This window comes from Pithys albifrons, chromosome 6 (assembly GCF_047495875.1).
Source record: "Pithys albifrons albifrons isolate INPA30051 chromosome 6, PitAlb_v1, whole genome shotgun sequence".
NCBI lineage: Eukaryota > Metazoa > Chordata > Aves > Passeriformes > Thamnophilidae > Pithys > Pithys albifrons.
In genome coordinates, this window is record NC_092463.1 from 26452968 (window position 1) to 26467916 (window position 14949).

Genomic DNA, 14949 nt, shown 5'->3' on the forward strand with positions numbered 1-14949 from the left:
TATTCTCTACATGTCCAGCTTTAAGTGTCTTAACAGAAAGGGTAAGTAAATCATTGAACTGACTGAATAGTTAACTGACTTTTAAGAAGTTCATTAACAGAAATAAAACTGCTTTAGCTTCAGGTTTAGTTAAAACTAATCCAAACACGTGTACAGAGGCTCTCACCAACTGAACCTCCTATGCAAGTATTTTATGTAATCTAACTTGATTGTACAGCTGAGCTGCAGCAGTGGTTAAAACTGAAACACTCTAAGAATGCCATGGAAATCTTTTAGCTTTCAGATAGAATTACAATAGCTTCAGGCCAGAAGTGTTTGTAATCCTGCATTATTTATTGGTTTGAGGTAGTGCTGAATACATGTTCTATGTGAGATTCTAAGAAAGGGGTAGGGGTAGAATAATATTTTGAATTCAGGCACCTGAATGTTCAGCCAGGATGTGAGACTTAGTAAAGATGAAAACAGTGAGCAGGCACGGGCATGTGTGTACAGGCATAAGGTTTTAAAGACCACAAAGTTTTAAAAGAAAAGCCATAACAAACTTCCAGTTCAAAAATTATATTAAATACAAAATAACCAATTAATGCATTTACAGAAAAATTAAACCAATATGAAAGTAGCCACTTTCATACAGTTTGCAAAAAACTGAAGGAAGGATTAAGTTAAGGCACAGTGAGTAATAGAGTATTTTATACAAAGAAGTTTAAACCCAAGGCAGTGAGCGCATTTCTGATGCAACAAATAGTAGGAAAAGAAGGTTAAAAAACAACTGACATTAATTTCTTGGAAGAAAAGCAAAGCATCCTTCAGCTGTCAAGGTGTTACTCAAGCAATGTGGGGCTTTCTACCTTTGCCAGTGTAAGAACTCCCAACAAGCTGGTTTTCTGTGTATTCCCCAGGTGTTGAACCAAGCTCTCCCTTGCAGATGTTCAGAGCTCAGGAATGATTTTACAGTGTGGTCAGCACCCTCTGTCTTACAACTCAAAAAGAGGCAGCAGAGTATCAGAACAGACAGAATAGAGCTGATGATTGAGTTTTTTCTCCTCAGATTTTCTCTAGTGATGGAACCCTACAGACAGATGAATGGAGGAGTTTGTGCTTACAGGACACTAGTCCAGGCAGAGAGTTGTCTGAAATACAGAACTAGGAACTAACGGCAAGGTTACCTGGCTCTTGGTGTTCCATCAGGCTCTTTAGCTGACAGTGGGAGTAAGGCCAGGGACATGTGACAACACAAAATTTCACTGTAGACTATTTTTAAATTTTTTTTAGAAATCTCAAGAACAGAAGTAATGTTTTACATGGTACCTAGTGCAGGTCTCTGCTCCTTTACCTACAACAGTTCTCCATAGAAAATGACTGGGGCCCTGACATCTGCTTGTTGCAAAGTAAACCATTCACCTTTTACAAGCTCCAGGTACAAGGTCATTGCAGTAAAATAGCCTTGAGCAGTCTTTGCTCTGGAGCTGTCTGCATTTCACTTGGACAAAAATAAAAGTTACTGTTGCTGCATGTGCAGCATCAGAACACATAATGTTTATTTAAAAGAAGGAAAGAGCCACACGTTTATTTTGTGGTTTCTAGTTATTTATATATTCTGTGCTGGCAGAGTGAAAAATATCTGCAATGGCACATCCCTTACTGGTAATTTAACATTGAACACATAGTTCCTTTAGGTTACTCCAGCACACAGAGTTGGGCAATCTACATTAAAAAGGTTTTCACAGTTCTAGACTGGTACCACACACAGTGTCCAGTGCACTCAGTATAATTTAGCAAGACTACTGTTTCTTTCCCAGGACCATTGAGAGCATGCATTCCAGCACATGGGTCTCTCAATTCTTGGACTTGTAGTGTGAACATCTTACACTGATGCTAGTTCTGTACTTTGCTACAGCACTGAATGGAGCAGCTGAGCACTTAGTTTCCAAGAGAGCTGGTACTTGTTACTAAGTTCTTAAGGGTGTTTATAACCCCTTGGACCATTTTTTTAATAAAAAAAGTAAATGGACCCTTAAATCTAATTAACATTAAATCTAACATTTTCTCTTGTGTTAACGACAGACCAAAACTACACGCATACAACAGCAACAATAAATAAGGGAAATCAGATTCTTATTAGAATGACTTGTGAGTTACAGGGTATTAATTCCTATCAATCTATTCATAGAGAGCCCAGTTGGAAACAACGTGCAAATCAGAAACAGGTGTTTAGAAGTAGGAAACAGCACTGCCTCTGCAATCCACAGGTGTTAGAGACACAGCAATTCAAAGAAAAGACATTTTTACTTGCTTTACACAGAAATTAGCTCACACATTCAATTTAGGCCAAATGTTTGTAGTGCAATTTTCATTTTAACTGAAGGGACAATTTGGCAGAATGCCTCAGCCTTTATTAGGCAGACAGACTGAACAGACATGACACAGCTCTCTCCTGATCAATAAGAAGGGTTGGAGTTGCATTTCACTGAACAAGTAGAATCCTATTTTTCCTGTTTATAGCAGATTGTGACACCTGACAATTCTTATTTCCTACATTATACAGATCTTTACACTTAAGGAGGAACAGGAACTACATCTAGTTTATTTTTCCCAACAGACGGGCAATCTGCCTCATTTTCAAAGTTAACATTCACAAATGAAGAGCATCCTGTTGCTTCAGGCTGGTCTGTCTGGACAGGAGCTTCAGCTTGTGGCTTGTTCTGTTGTTCCTGATGCTGTCTTTCTGCTTCTTCTGACATCTTGTTTTCCTGTTCCTCCTCTTCCTCCTAAAAAGAGATAACCAGATTCATGTGCTATTTACGGTTTACCACTTACTTACATTAACTTGAAGTCTTTCCATGAGAGCACACCAGTTCCTATTGCAGGCAAGGACATTTGTTCCACAAGAAAACAGTCGCTAGTTGACCATAAGATGTGGGGAAAAAAATCACCAAAAGTGAAGGATTTAACCATGTGAAACGAACACAAAAAAGACATATCTGGATAAGCAGTTTTTAGTTAACAGCAATAATGACAGGTCTACCTTCTCGGATTTTTTTCAGCTCTCAATAGTAAGGAGCTATCAAAAATAAGTAATATAGCTTTAAATATGTTTTCCATCTCTTTCAAATGAAGATTATTAACGGTTTGGATATTTTTTATGTAAAGCACTGGCTGCCCATCAGTCATGTCCAGTTACAGTGGTAACATCAATGTTCAATTTACTCTTGACATTGTGTTGAACAAGTTTTAGAGTTGGAAAGGACATTGCCAGCAGCTGCCTCTTTACAGTGCTCAGCAGAACTGTCCATTCAACTGTCTCACACTGTTGGCTTGAAAATGTACAAGAGAAACAAACAGAGTAGTGGTCAGGACCCAGCCACCTAAGACTGATGAGCTGGAGAGAAAAGGCTGATGGATAGGCAGGCATTAATCATACATCAAGGGGAAACTGAAGGCAAGCTGAAACTGGGGGTCTAAAACTTCATTTAAATGCTGGAATACAAATAATGTTTTTTAAAACACCAGAGAAGGCAAGCTGGGAGAAAAGGAGTGCAAGAACCCCATCTCACATACATACCTCCTTCTTCATTCTGTAATACTCATCAATGGCATATTGGTATTTTGGTGTACTTATTCCCAGAACAGATGCAATCTTTTCCCCAAGGAAATCACACACTAAAAATGAAAGAGAGGTTTACATGTGATTAGTATCTAGAAGAAAATTCTTAAGCACAGTTTTATTTTTAAAATTATCACAATCTTTCATGAATGGTTTTCCATAGTCCTACTACTTTGTTCAAAAGATAAAACCAAAATCTGCAAGGCTAATCTATTTTATAGGTAATTATTAGCTGAATATGCTAATAATTGTTCTTTAAGATAGAGAATGAACAAAAAGAGAAGAACATGGAATTCAGTGGAAATCTAAATGGTAGTAGTGTTTGAATTCTGCTAGTTTCAGTTTTGCATCTAAGTTCGTTTTGATAAGAATCAGTTAAAGGATTAGCCTTTAACTGAACTTCAACTGAAAATTAAGGTTAGACAAAAATACCTGAATAACAACTATACTGGCAGTTCAGTCTAATGGTACTGGCAAACCAGCCATTTATTGGTATGACCATACTTCGAGTCAGTTTTAACAGTGTTCTGTGTTGTGTATTAGTGGATTAACACAATATTTAGGTTTCAGCTGTCTCAGCTTTCCAGCTGTAGAGCACTACTGTGCTGAAGGAGCAGAATCAGCAAGTACTAGTCAGAAGGATGCAATAGGAAGCACCTGTTAGTCAGTCTCTTTATCATGGTGATGACTACAGCAATGGTTCTTGAGTAAAGGCAAGCAAGAAACCAAATGTGCTGCACTTCAAAGTGTAAATCTCCCCCAAGGATGCAAATCTGTTAGTCATCCTGAAGGGAAAAGTTAGAAGTCAGCAACTGACTTCTTCAATGAATATTCACAATAACTAATTTTATTCATATCCTGGCATCCTGAGCTTTGTGCAAAAGATCAGTTCATATTACAAATATAAGAGCCAAAACTGAAGAGAGAAGAAGAAGGTACTAGGCTTCAAATTCATTACAGACTTCTAAAAAAAAGAAAGCAATATCAACCTTTGTGTATGAATAACAGATGCATCAAGGAATAGAATTACACTGTACGTTAGAGAAGAACAGTTTCTCAAAATAAGGATAGGTTAACCAATAAAACCAGACTGCCAATATTAGAAATATTCAAAGTTAGGTGTACAATGACAGAAACTCCACAATACTTGTCAAAACCCCCCAGTAAAGATACTTCACACCTTGGAAAGAACACGGACGAGGATAAGCATTTTTAAAACTTGACAAAATTTTATGAGGTCCACAAGTCAAATGAATCTCTAAGCAGTGACTTTAAGACCTTTGACAATAGTCTTGTCTATTTTGTAACCTCAGACACTGGTTGTACAGGGCTTGACTAGATGTGTTCTTGGGATAACTTCTAGTTGTCTTCTCCAGAAAAACTGTCAGTTTAGTTATTCCAGACAGCATTCTTTTCAGATAACATCACACAAAATGGTTCCATAAAAACCTAATAGAAAGCAGATACACTCTCTTGCTAAAACCAACATATCTCCATATGAAGAAAAAGGGAAAGAGTGTTGATCAAAAGGGTATTTTCTGTTCATTCTTCCAGGCAGAAGTTGTTGATTGAAAGTAAAAAATTTTTAAAATGTACCTCAGCCAAGACAGTACGTGTCCATAGATTAAATACAGTTTGATTCATACTTTTGAAAAAACAGCAAGTAGAGCCTGAAGATGGTTTACAGTATGTCAAGGTAACTTTGTGACTTTAAATATTCCATTACTGGTTTACCAGCAAATAAAGCAATACCTGATAAGGTTGATGTTGCAACTCGCAGCATGTGAAACCACAAGTAGGGTCCCCATGTGAGCGTTGTCTGTAGGAACAAGAGCAATGTGAATAGCTGCAGGTACAGAGCATAAAATAACACATGCAAAAGCTCAGACAGATTGAGAAGAAAGATCTGCAGTGTTTCCTGTTTGCCAGCTGCCACAATATTTTTGCTTTAAAGTAAGTTTAGACCAGACAAATGAAGCAAAGTATCACCACAAGATCTAAATACAACCATGGTTTACCTCTGGTTTATGTTTCCCACTCCAAAACTTGGGAAATGACAAGCATTCAACTTAATCCCTGTAACTAGAAAGAGCTTTTCCATAACATTCTGAATTCCATAAGGCCAGGAAGTAAAGTGAGGTAACCAAATGGAGCCTCATTAGCATAACAAGTGAACTGCAAAAGACTGTTTAAAACCAAATGAAACCTTCAAACCTCTGACCAACAGGCTGCTCCCAAATTTTACAACCAAATTCAAATTATTCCTTGAAATTGCACCTGAAAAATGAAACCAGGAGCTGGGAGGGAGGAAGGGAGTTACCGGAGCTCTGAGGGAGTGATGGACAGACCGCAAAGCAAAAAGCCTGGGGTGGTGTGAACAAAATGAACACAACAGGGCTCCAGTGGGGTCACCTCAAGAATTTGCATGGACATGAGGAAGTCTCTCCGAGGTGCCTAAGGCACACTAAGGACACAACAGGGGAAGTAAACATGAGGAATCAGGGGTCTGTGTGCAGCTGCAGGGGTAGGATTTTGTTTGGATCCCAGAAATACAGAGGATGGACTGGAGTGCTGCAGTGGCAGAATACAGGCTCCTAAGGAAGGGTAGACCAGGAAGACAAACAGGGAGAATTGCCCTTTGCACAACTATGGTGTATTCACAGCCACCAGAGAAAATACTGCAGACTCCAGACAAACTGATATATTCACACATAGTAACTTAAAGAAAGTTTAGAAATTAAATTAATTATAAAATAATGGGGATATACAGACTGTGCTTTTCACTAAAGAAAAGTGTATCTTTTAAAAAAATAAAACAACAAATCATGTAATAAAAAGGAAAAGGGGAAAAGCAGATTCCAAGCTAATCGGGGAAAAAACTGTAGACTTTCACTTTTGTGAAAAGACAAACTCAAATTTCATAGTGAACTAAAACATGTTTATAGTTAACAGGCTGTTGTATTCAGGTCAGCTCTTTGTTATGTATTTCCCTTCCCAGAAAAGATCTCTGTAGAAATACTTTTCTTGTGAAAAGTAGCAATTGAAAGTGTCAGCTTTTATTTCATAGAACACATTTTCTCTATTCAGTTACCTAAGTATTTATAACTTGTTACTAAGAACTGTTTGATAGCCACCTTTTCTGTGATCTCATTTAATAGATATCTGTACAGGACAACCCATATTACTGTACATAACACAACTACAGAGACCAGTTGGTACAGCCCCAGTATGCACATACACAAGCTACTAGACTTTAGTGCTTCCCAAACAGTCTCTACAAATCAGTGCGGGAACAAATTGTCTGTCAGGCCAGAAACTCAAGCTGGGCAAGCTGAAAAAAAGCAGCCAGATGCTATATATTTTTGGCAGTGGGTATGGAAAATGTCCTGCCAAGGTAAAAGTGTAAGCAAAACCAGCTGCTCTCCTGTTCACACAAAAGCACCTCAGCTTGTTGATTATGTGCTCAGCTGGCAGACAGGCTAACAAGGAGTTTGCTCAGTTGAAGAAGTCAAAAGAAGTGCTAGAAAAGCTTGTGGCCACAGGTGCAAATAATGGCATTGACAGGGTTCTGTACAATCCTTCATGAGGAGCTGACAGGGTTAAAAAGCATTCACACAGCATGCAGGACAAACAAGGGCCTCCTGTGCACTGTAAGAAAGAAGCTACAACAACCCCTGTAACATTTAAGTGTGAAAAAGACATTCTGAACTTCAATGTGACAGAAGTAACTCAGACCCAGAACATTCCAACAAGTCTGTGGTGACACAAGCGCAGGGAACATCTGAGGCTCTGCAGACACAAAGGTTCTGTCTACATATACTCTATTTATGCTCTTCCCCTCCCCACACTTAAAAATCACTTTGGTGCATTAGAAGCACTTCTAAGTTCAGCTTTACAGGAACCTCTGCTTTCTGACAAAGCCCAACCAGACACTCTTCACCACATCAAGCAAGGCCTTGCCAGTCCCCTCAATTTAAAAAGTAGTTTCTTTCCAGTGTCTCAAAAGGCAACACAAAACCATGAGAGCAGCTACTTCACAGAAACTCAAGAGGAGAAAGGAGATGGCTTGGAGAGTAAACCACCACGAAAAAGGAAATGCACTCAAGGAATAATCTTATTTTCCTACTCATCCCCCACTTACCTCCTCAGGGTAAATTTGTGTAGCTTCTCAGAGTACCTCAGCGATGGAAGCAGAAATGGCAAATTTGAGGCGAGAACTGGAGAAACCAGAACTATTTGAGTGGTATGAACAGGTCTGTTAAGCAATGGCTCAGTAGAAACCAACCCTAGTGTATGAAGTAGCTTTAATGCACTGAGCTGGAAACTGGAAAACCATAACCAAGTCAGGTCCCACAGACCTGCCAAACCACATCCTTTAGATCCTGTAAGTCAAACTCCTCTGGCCAGCCAGAGAAGCCTTCATGTTCAGTCTGTAATCAACTCAAGGACACAGTAATACTGTGTTTCTTGACTGGAAACAAGGAGCAGCAGTATGAAACATAGCACACTGGCTTATTGTAAGGAACAGTGTTTCTCTTGCCATCAGTCTCTTAGCATACATTTCTACAATGCTTAATTATATTATTCAGCTATCCTGACTTTATTTTGTTGCTTACAACAAAAAACACAATGGTTATGACAACTGACTTTTAAATGACAAAAAAATCTTTGTCCTAGTTACAGCAGCCAGGACCAGTTTATCACTGTGAGTTATAACCAAAACTGTGTGTTCTACACCCTCTACATCATTTCTGATGAAGTGTTAATAATGGACCATTTGCAGCAGCTGCCCAGGGCACACCTGACCTCTCAGGCTACAAGCTGGGTGTTAAAGAACCCTGGGAGACAGGGGAGTGTTTTCTGTCTTAACACTAATGACTCAGCTGTGCTAACTCCCCTCTGGGAAGGCATCAGCACCTTGACACCCAGTCTGAGGGCTCATGTCTGCTAATGGGCCATTAGGGACTGGCACAATAGGCAGCTGCAATAACTTACACCATCAAAGATTCCAAAAATGTCCCATGACTCACAAAGTTAAATCACCCACTGTGAAACTCCTCCTCTGGGGTGGGAGGTACTGGGCATTCCCACCTGAACCTGAGCACACGCAATCTTCAGGTTTGGGGACTTTGGTACCACTTGTTAGATCCAGAACCTCAACTGGACTTCAACTGCCACTCTCAACAAGGCTGCAATCGTTACTTTGACAGAACTCACCAACAGGTTTTCCTTTCCTTTACATTCAGGGGGATCATGTGGCGCTCAGCATAGGGGCTGATGAACACCATTCTGTTTGTGTCCCAGGGTGCTGGGTTATACATCTGTCTTTGTGCGTTAAAACCAGTTTTTCTCTGTATTCACTGTATTTGCTGTAATCTTTTTTGTAAATTGTAACTCTAATTTGTAATCTCTCTTGAGTTGGATTCATTTCTCCTGCCAGTTTACCTTTAAACCAGCAAAATCTTAATGTAGCATTTTAATTTAAATAGGAATGGACATCATGGATTCAACCACTGATAAAACCAAGAGCCCTCTGGTTCAACAACAGAACATGATATTTTTTTTCCTGGTATGGGGCTGCCAAAGGGAGCACACACACTCCCTTGAACTTCTGAGTGTACTGTGTTCCTAGACAAACCACATCTACCTTCAGTGCCTAATAACATTTAAACTTTCCAAAACACAGAGCATTTCTCTTTGTCAGAGAAAATGGCAAAATCAGAAAATTAATAATTTCCTGATTTAAGAAACACCAAATCCTGTATTTAACAGTTAATAAACACCACCAAAGAGATACTTTTCCATAAAGTGTAAACATTTAAATTTTATGCCTGAAGACTCAAAACCAAAACACTTGATCTGTTAAAGCATTTAAATTTCAATTTAAGAACATTCGGATAATACTGAATGCTATTATCTAAAAAATACCCTGTGTCCTGGATTCATAAAACCAAAACACAACAGGATGGACACTCCAGTCCAACAATGTTAATGAACTGAGTGCTGACCTACAAAAATACCAGAAGTTGCTTCAAAGCAAAATTTAAAATCCAGTTCTTTTTGAGAATTTGGGATTTTTATGAGTGGTAGCAGTCACCACACCAGGTGCTTTGGTTATGATATACCAGAGTATACACACACTACTGTGCTTAGTAAGAAAAACATTGTCTTGCCTGCCTAGCTCCAAACACAATCAAAGCAAGGTACTTACTGAAGACATTACAACACAGCAAAATATTTGTTTCCCTTAACTCATTCAAAAGTTGCCAGAATGCCAATTCCAGCCAAGCTTTGAATGCAAAGCTTCTATTCAAAATACTAAATGGGCTTTTGCTAAAAATAAACTGGACCAGAAACAGCTATTACATGCGACATACTTTTTTGCGTCCCAACTGAGATAACAAGTTTTAGACATGCTGGTCTCAGCAAACAGACTATTTAATTGCTTTTATAGAAATCATATATTAAAAACATTTTAAAAGCAGCTGTTGGCTAAAACATCAAAGCTCAGCTTGAACTAACATTTCTTCAATTGTCTGGCTCAGCTGGGATACATGAAGCATGCAGCAGATAAAGTGAACCTCACTTAATGGCAACTCCTGCTCTAATCAAGTTCATTCTGTCAAGGTAAAAAGCAATACATAATAAGGCATACTGTGCTCCACAATAAACTATTCTGGTTTGGGGGGATCCTTTTATTAAAAAATATAAAAAATTAAGGATTTAATAAACTATAAAAGGAGAGTAGAGCAAACTCTGCCATTCAATTTACTTTTTGGTATTCAGGAAAAAAACCCCTTTATTAAGGAAGCAGGGGAACAATCATACAGCATTCCTGGCTGTTGTGTACATTGGAGGGCTCTTTAGTTAAGTGTCCATTTGCACAGCAGCTGCACTCTCTGCTCTCACATATGTACACCAGGGCTTGTGAGCCTTCCATCCCTGCAACACGGCAGAACTCTTCTACTGTGAGGAAATGGCACAAAAAATTATACACATCTAGTCCTCTGCTCATTATAATTCAGAAAAAAATTCTCCTAGGCATCCGTGGATACCTGACACTGAGATACCTGAACATTACCATAATATTCACTAAGTTGCACAGTTCTTACATGTCTTTAAGATCCTTAAGGAGAAAAAAAAACAAAACAGCACCCAGCAAGGCAGCTTAACATCTTACTTATTGTTTGTAACTATAATGCATTTCTTTTCAATAAACTTCATGTATTTTAGACTGATGATATCCTACCTGCTCTCAGGCTAATGTTGCTTTTTGTTGTATACAAGAACTGCCCAGTAAGAAGGAGAGTGCTGCCATCAATCCATACAAGATGTAATGCAGCAGCTTTGCTTGTGAATCACTAGGAACCCCAATCCCAGCTAAATTCCCATAGTCTCACTGCAGCTTAGTCCTCAACCCCCCATTTTTTTCCTTCAAGATAAATTATTTTTACAGAGGGGGAAAGCTGTGTTAATTGGCAGTGCTTCCCAAAGCAAAGCTCTTATGGTTCACCACTTCTTCAGAAGAGCAGGAGCAGAAAATCCAGCTCTTCAGTTCCTTCAACAAAGCCAAGCTCTCCCAGGATGGATACATACAAATAAATACAGGGCCTACTATTGTAAACAGAAATCTTCAACCACAATATTTCTTAATTACAGATTGCCAAACGATGCTGCAGAAGTCATTTCACCAGCAGTGTCAAGTAGGGAGCGGTGCACTGGCTCCTGTGTGTGCAAAGACTCTGCTCTGCAGTGTGGGAACAAGCAGCTCTGCACCAGCAAGTGCCTCCTGTGAGCAGCCAGGCAGGACTGGCTGGGCCGCACAAAGCCATAACTCCTGACTGCTTGACTGCTCCAGCACACCAAGAACGACCCAGTCAGTTCTGGAGTCTCCATCTCAGTACAGGCATCCAAGCCCAAAGGGAGCCCCATCAGCAGGGAACAGAACTGCAGACCCAATTTATTGGGATAAGAATTGTAGGAGGTTGGAGAAAAGAGGTGTTTGGGACACTCGTTTCTGGGGTTGGAATAAAACAAACATAAGACTGGGCACATGGAGAGATGAAGGATGTGGATCTTCTGGGGACTGACTACCAGAGGGTGGGGAGGTGCTGCTGCCGGTGGTGGCACACACAGCTGTGAGCTCTGCAATCACACTGTCACCACAAAATAGTTTATCGGATGGGCCAACAGAATAAAACAGATTATATGTTTCATTTTACCTCTAAGTATAGATCCAGAATAGTTGACAAAAAGGAAAATGTATTTTATCAGCTACAATACACATTGCTGGCAACAGCTTTAATTGTTGAGACTCCATTTGAATCTGGACCAATAAAAGGAAATCCCATTCACAAGTCAACCAATATCTCCACAGCTTACAAGACGGGGGAACATTACGCACAAGGACTAGGCAGGTCCTTTAACACTTGTTTTTCATATACAATGAATTACACCAGATTTCCTTTATTTATGCCTGTCATGTTTCTTTGCCTTCTGTGTTCTTTTAATTATACAAATTGCGGGAACAGTAGCCCTAAATTACAGGTTCAACTCTCCACTGTCAACAAACATAAGGAAACGTCTTCCCTGCACCTTTTCTTTTAAACAGCAGTACAAATCAAGGAGATACCAAGCAAATATCATTAGAGAGGGAAATTCTAAAAAGTACAAACTAGAGGAAATTAAACCCACTTCTAATTATCAGGGATATTTTAGTGGAGGAGAACTCTTAAGATAAAACTTCCGAAAAATACTTCTCACAGATTTCTGTGTCCCTAAAGCCAAAGAAATTAATGGAATCTTTAATACTGAATACTAAATCAGATTTGTGAGACCAAAAATAAATTATAAAATGTGGATAGTTACCAGAAGTAGCAATTTATCAAGTGAAATACCTACAGGATCTACAGGTGGCAACAGGTCTTTTTTCTCTTGTTCATCTTCCTCTTCATCTGTGCTATATTCTTCCATTGTTTCTCCACTTGCAAAATGAATAACCCTCCTTGGAATTTTCTTCTTCTTTCCTATGACACCAAGCTCCACATTCTCAAAACCACCTTCTCCCTTTGCAAGTTGCTATAAAGAAAAAAAAATCATTATCTCAAGTGCATGCTTCTGGAACTGGAAAGTCCCTACTTACAAAACTTGATATTTAAAATATTTTAGATTGATTAGCATGTGCAGTGGATGTTTGAAAGAGCTTGGCTGTACGTAAAAGACAGAAACAATATTGTTTGGAAATATGTAAAAACTGATTTCTCCTCTAAAAGTAACTAAAAGGTAACTGCCTTCACTCAGCATGAAAAGGTGGTAATAAAAACATCTATTCTGAAAGAGCACTGCATTATGCAGGAGTACTGTTGGGTTTGGAACTAAAATCTAAAGAAATTAATCAAACAGATTCTAGGCTGTAGCCACCTTTGTGAGCTCAGGCAGACACCTCTAGCTCAAAAGAGAAGTGAACAACTAAGCAGCCTGGCTCCAGTTTTTAAAAGACACACCAAGGAATCTGCCTCTGGGGGCCTTCCTTAAGAACCACGATTAGTGCAAGGGACCACGCTAAAACACAGCGCTGAGTTCTGTGGCTAAAGACATATGAAATGAGAAGTACAAAGTCTGGTTTTGTTCTGTCAGTTGCTGAATACTACAATGCAGACTTTGGGTCACAAGCATTAAAAATTTATACTTCTAGTTCAAAGGCCAATCAGTAACTCTTTACTCCTGCAGCAAGTGAATTTTTTGTAAAGTTTTGTACTGTGGCCATCAAAACAGAGCCTTTGTCTGGGTAGAGTTTTTAGATACCACCACATCCAATGCACAAAACTCTTCTGAAAACACTTCCATCATGCAGAGAAGGCCACAAAGGTTGGGAAATGCCAGCCACATGTTTTTAATGTACCATGAAGGATTTTTAAAAATGCATGAGCTCATGTAATTTGAAGCTGTATCATAAGGAATGACATGTGTGTATGTGCACACAGATTCCAGGTTGCATTAAATGTGTATATTCCAATTTCTGACTTCTTCCCTATGCAAAACTTAATGATCTACACAGAGCACAATTCAAAATTATAAATAAAAACATGTATTTTATTACATAGTTGTAAGACATCCCTTAATCACTGCAAGCGCAGTATTACCACTGCCATCTCTCATGCCTAATTACATACAACAGATTTGCAATGCAAACAGGCTTGGTTAGCTGGGAAACAGTGGGCATGGGATAGAGAGGCAGGAGGGGGCTATGGGGAGCCAAATGGCTTCCTTATTCCAGGCACAGATTCTTCTCATGCCCGTAGAGAAGAGGGAGGGAAGGTAAAGATCACGTGCTGAGCTCTCCAGTGTGGAGAGGGAGTGCACTGATTCATCATCTCTCCAAGCCCTCCTATCATCACTCCTCAAAACTGCAAGTCATCTCAGCTTCCCCCAGCATTTCTTTAGCTACAGTGGCACATTTCAGGTATTTTCCTGGAGAACCAGAGTAGAATTCAAACGTAAGTTTTCAATGGAGTAATTCAGCTAAAACAGCATGGCATTTTCACCCAGAATCGGATTTTCAAGTAGAAAGACAATATGCTCAATGCACTCTCTCTGCTGTCTATTAGTCCTGGAGCAACCTAAGCACAGGAAGCACTCCTTGCTGCCACTATAAAAGTGGGTGCCACTTACTGGGCATCAGTTCTGTACTTTTTGGTGCAAAAAGCACTGCACAATCAGCTTTTTATGAATGTCCCACGCTTCTTTATTGGCATCATACAATGAGGCTGGTTCGCATGTTCAGTCACAGAACTGAAGAGCACTATTGCAAATACCACATCATAAATATCACTGTGATTAATAACAGCAAGCAACATGAGCTTTCCTAAAGGCACAGTCTCTTCATCTGATTTGGGCTCATTTAATCCAAATGCTTAGAAAAAATTGTTGGTTCATGTTTCACTTTAAAAAGCAGTCTTTAATTCCCTGCACACTCATCCCACACTCCACTTACACTACCCACAATAAGCAGCTCTGTGTAGCTGGTACTACTAAAATATTTCAGATAAATGCACCAGTTCAAGACAGTAAGGATTCATCAAGGAACAATGAATCTGGTTCTCTTGGTAATCCAGTTAAAAGTCCTACATTATTAAATACAATGTATCAGGTGTTGCTTTGGTTATTACCCAGTCCACAATCTTGTGTGGGTTTTAGTTATCACTGTAGCATTTGTCTTTTTCCTTTCGACCTGCAAAATGTCAATAAAAGCCAATTCTCTCAGCTACAGACAGAAAGTTCAGCATTAGTGAACTTTATTTATCTTTCCAAAACTGTGGCAATGCAGATGTATTCTAGAGTTGTCA

General features: G+C 39.2%; 1 protein-coding gene across 2 annotated transcripts in view; it reads right to left on the reverse strand.

The window, feature by feature from the left end:
* Positions 1 to 542: 542 nt before the first annotated feature.
* Positions 543 to 14949, reverse strand: part of LOC139673027 (signal recognition particle subunit SRP54) — a 36361-nt gene continuing 21954 nt past the window's right edge. Inside the window, exons 2-5 of one of the 2 annotated variants that reach the window (XM_071557933.1) lie at positions 12506 to 12682; positions 5357 to 5423; positions 3563 to 3660; positions 543 to 2768 (exon numbers count right to left, since the gene is read on the reverse strand). In XM_071557933.1, the coding sequence (XP_071414034.1) occupies positions 2556 to 2768; positions 3563 to 3660; positions 5357 to 5423; positions 12506 to 12682 (555 nt within the window). In that variant the 3' untranslated portion in view covers positions 543 to 2555. The remainder of the gene's footprint in view (positions 2769 to 3562; positions 3661 to 5356; positions 5424 to 12505; positions 12683 to 14949) is intronic. The other variant, XM_071557934.1, reaches the window with a different exon arrangement.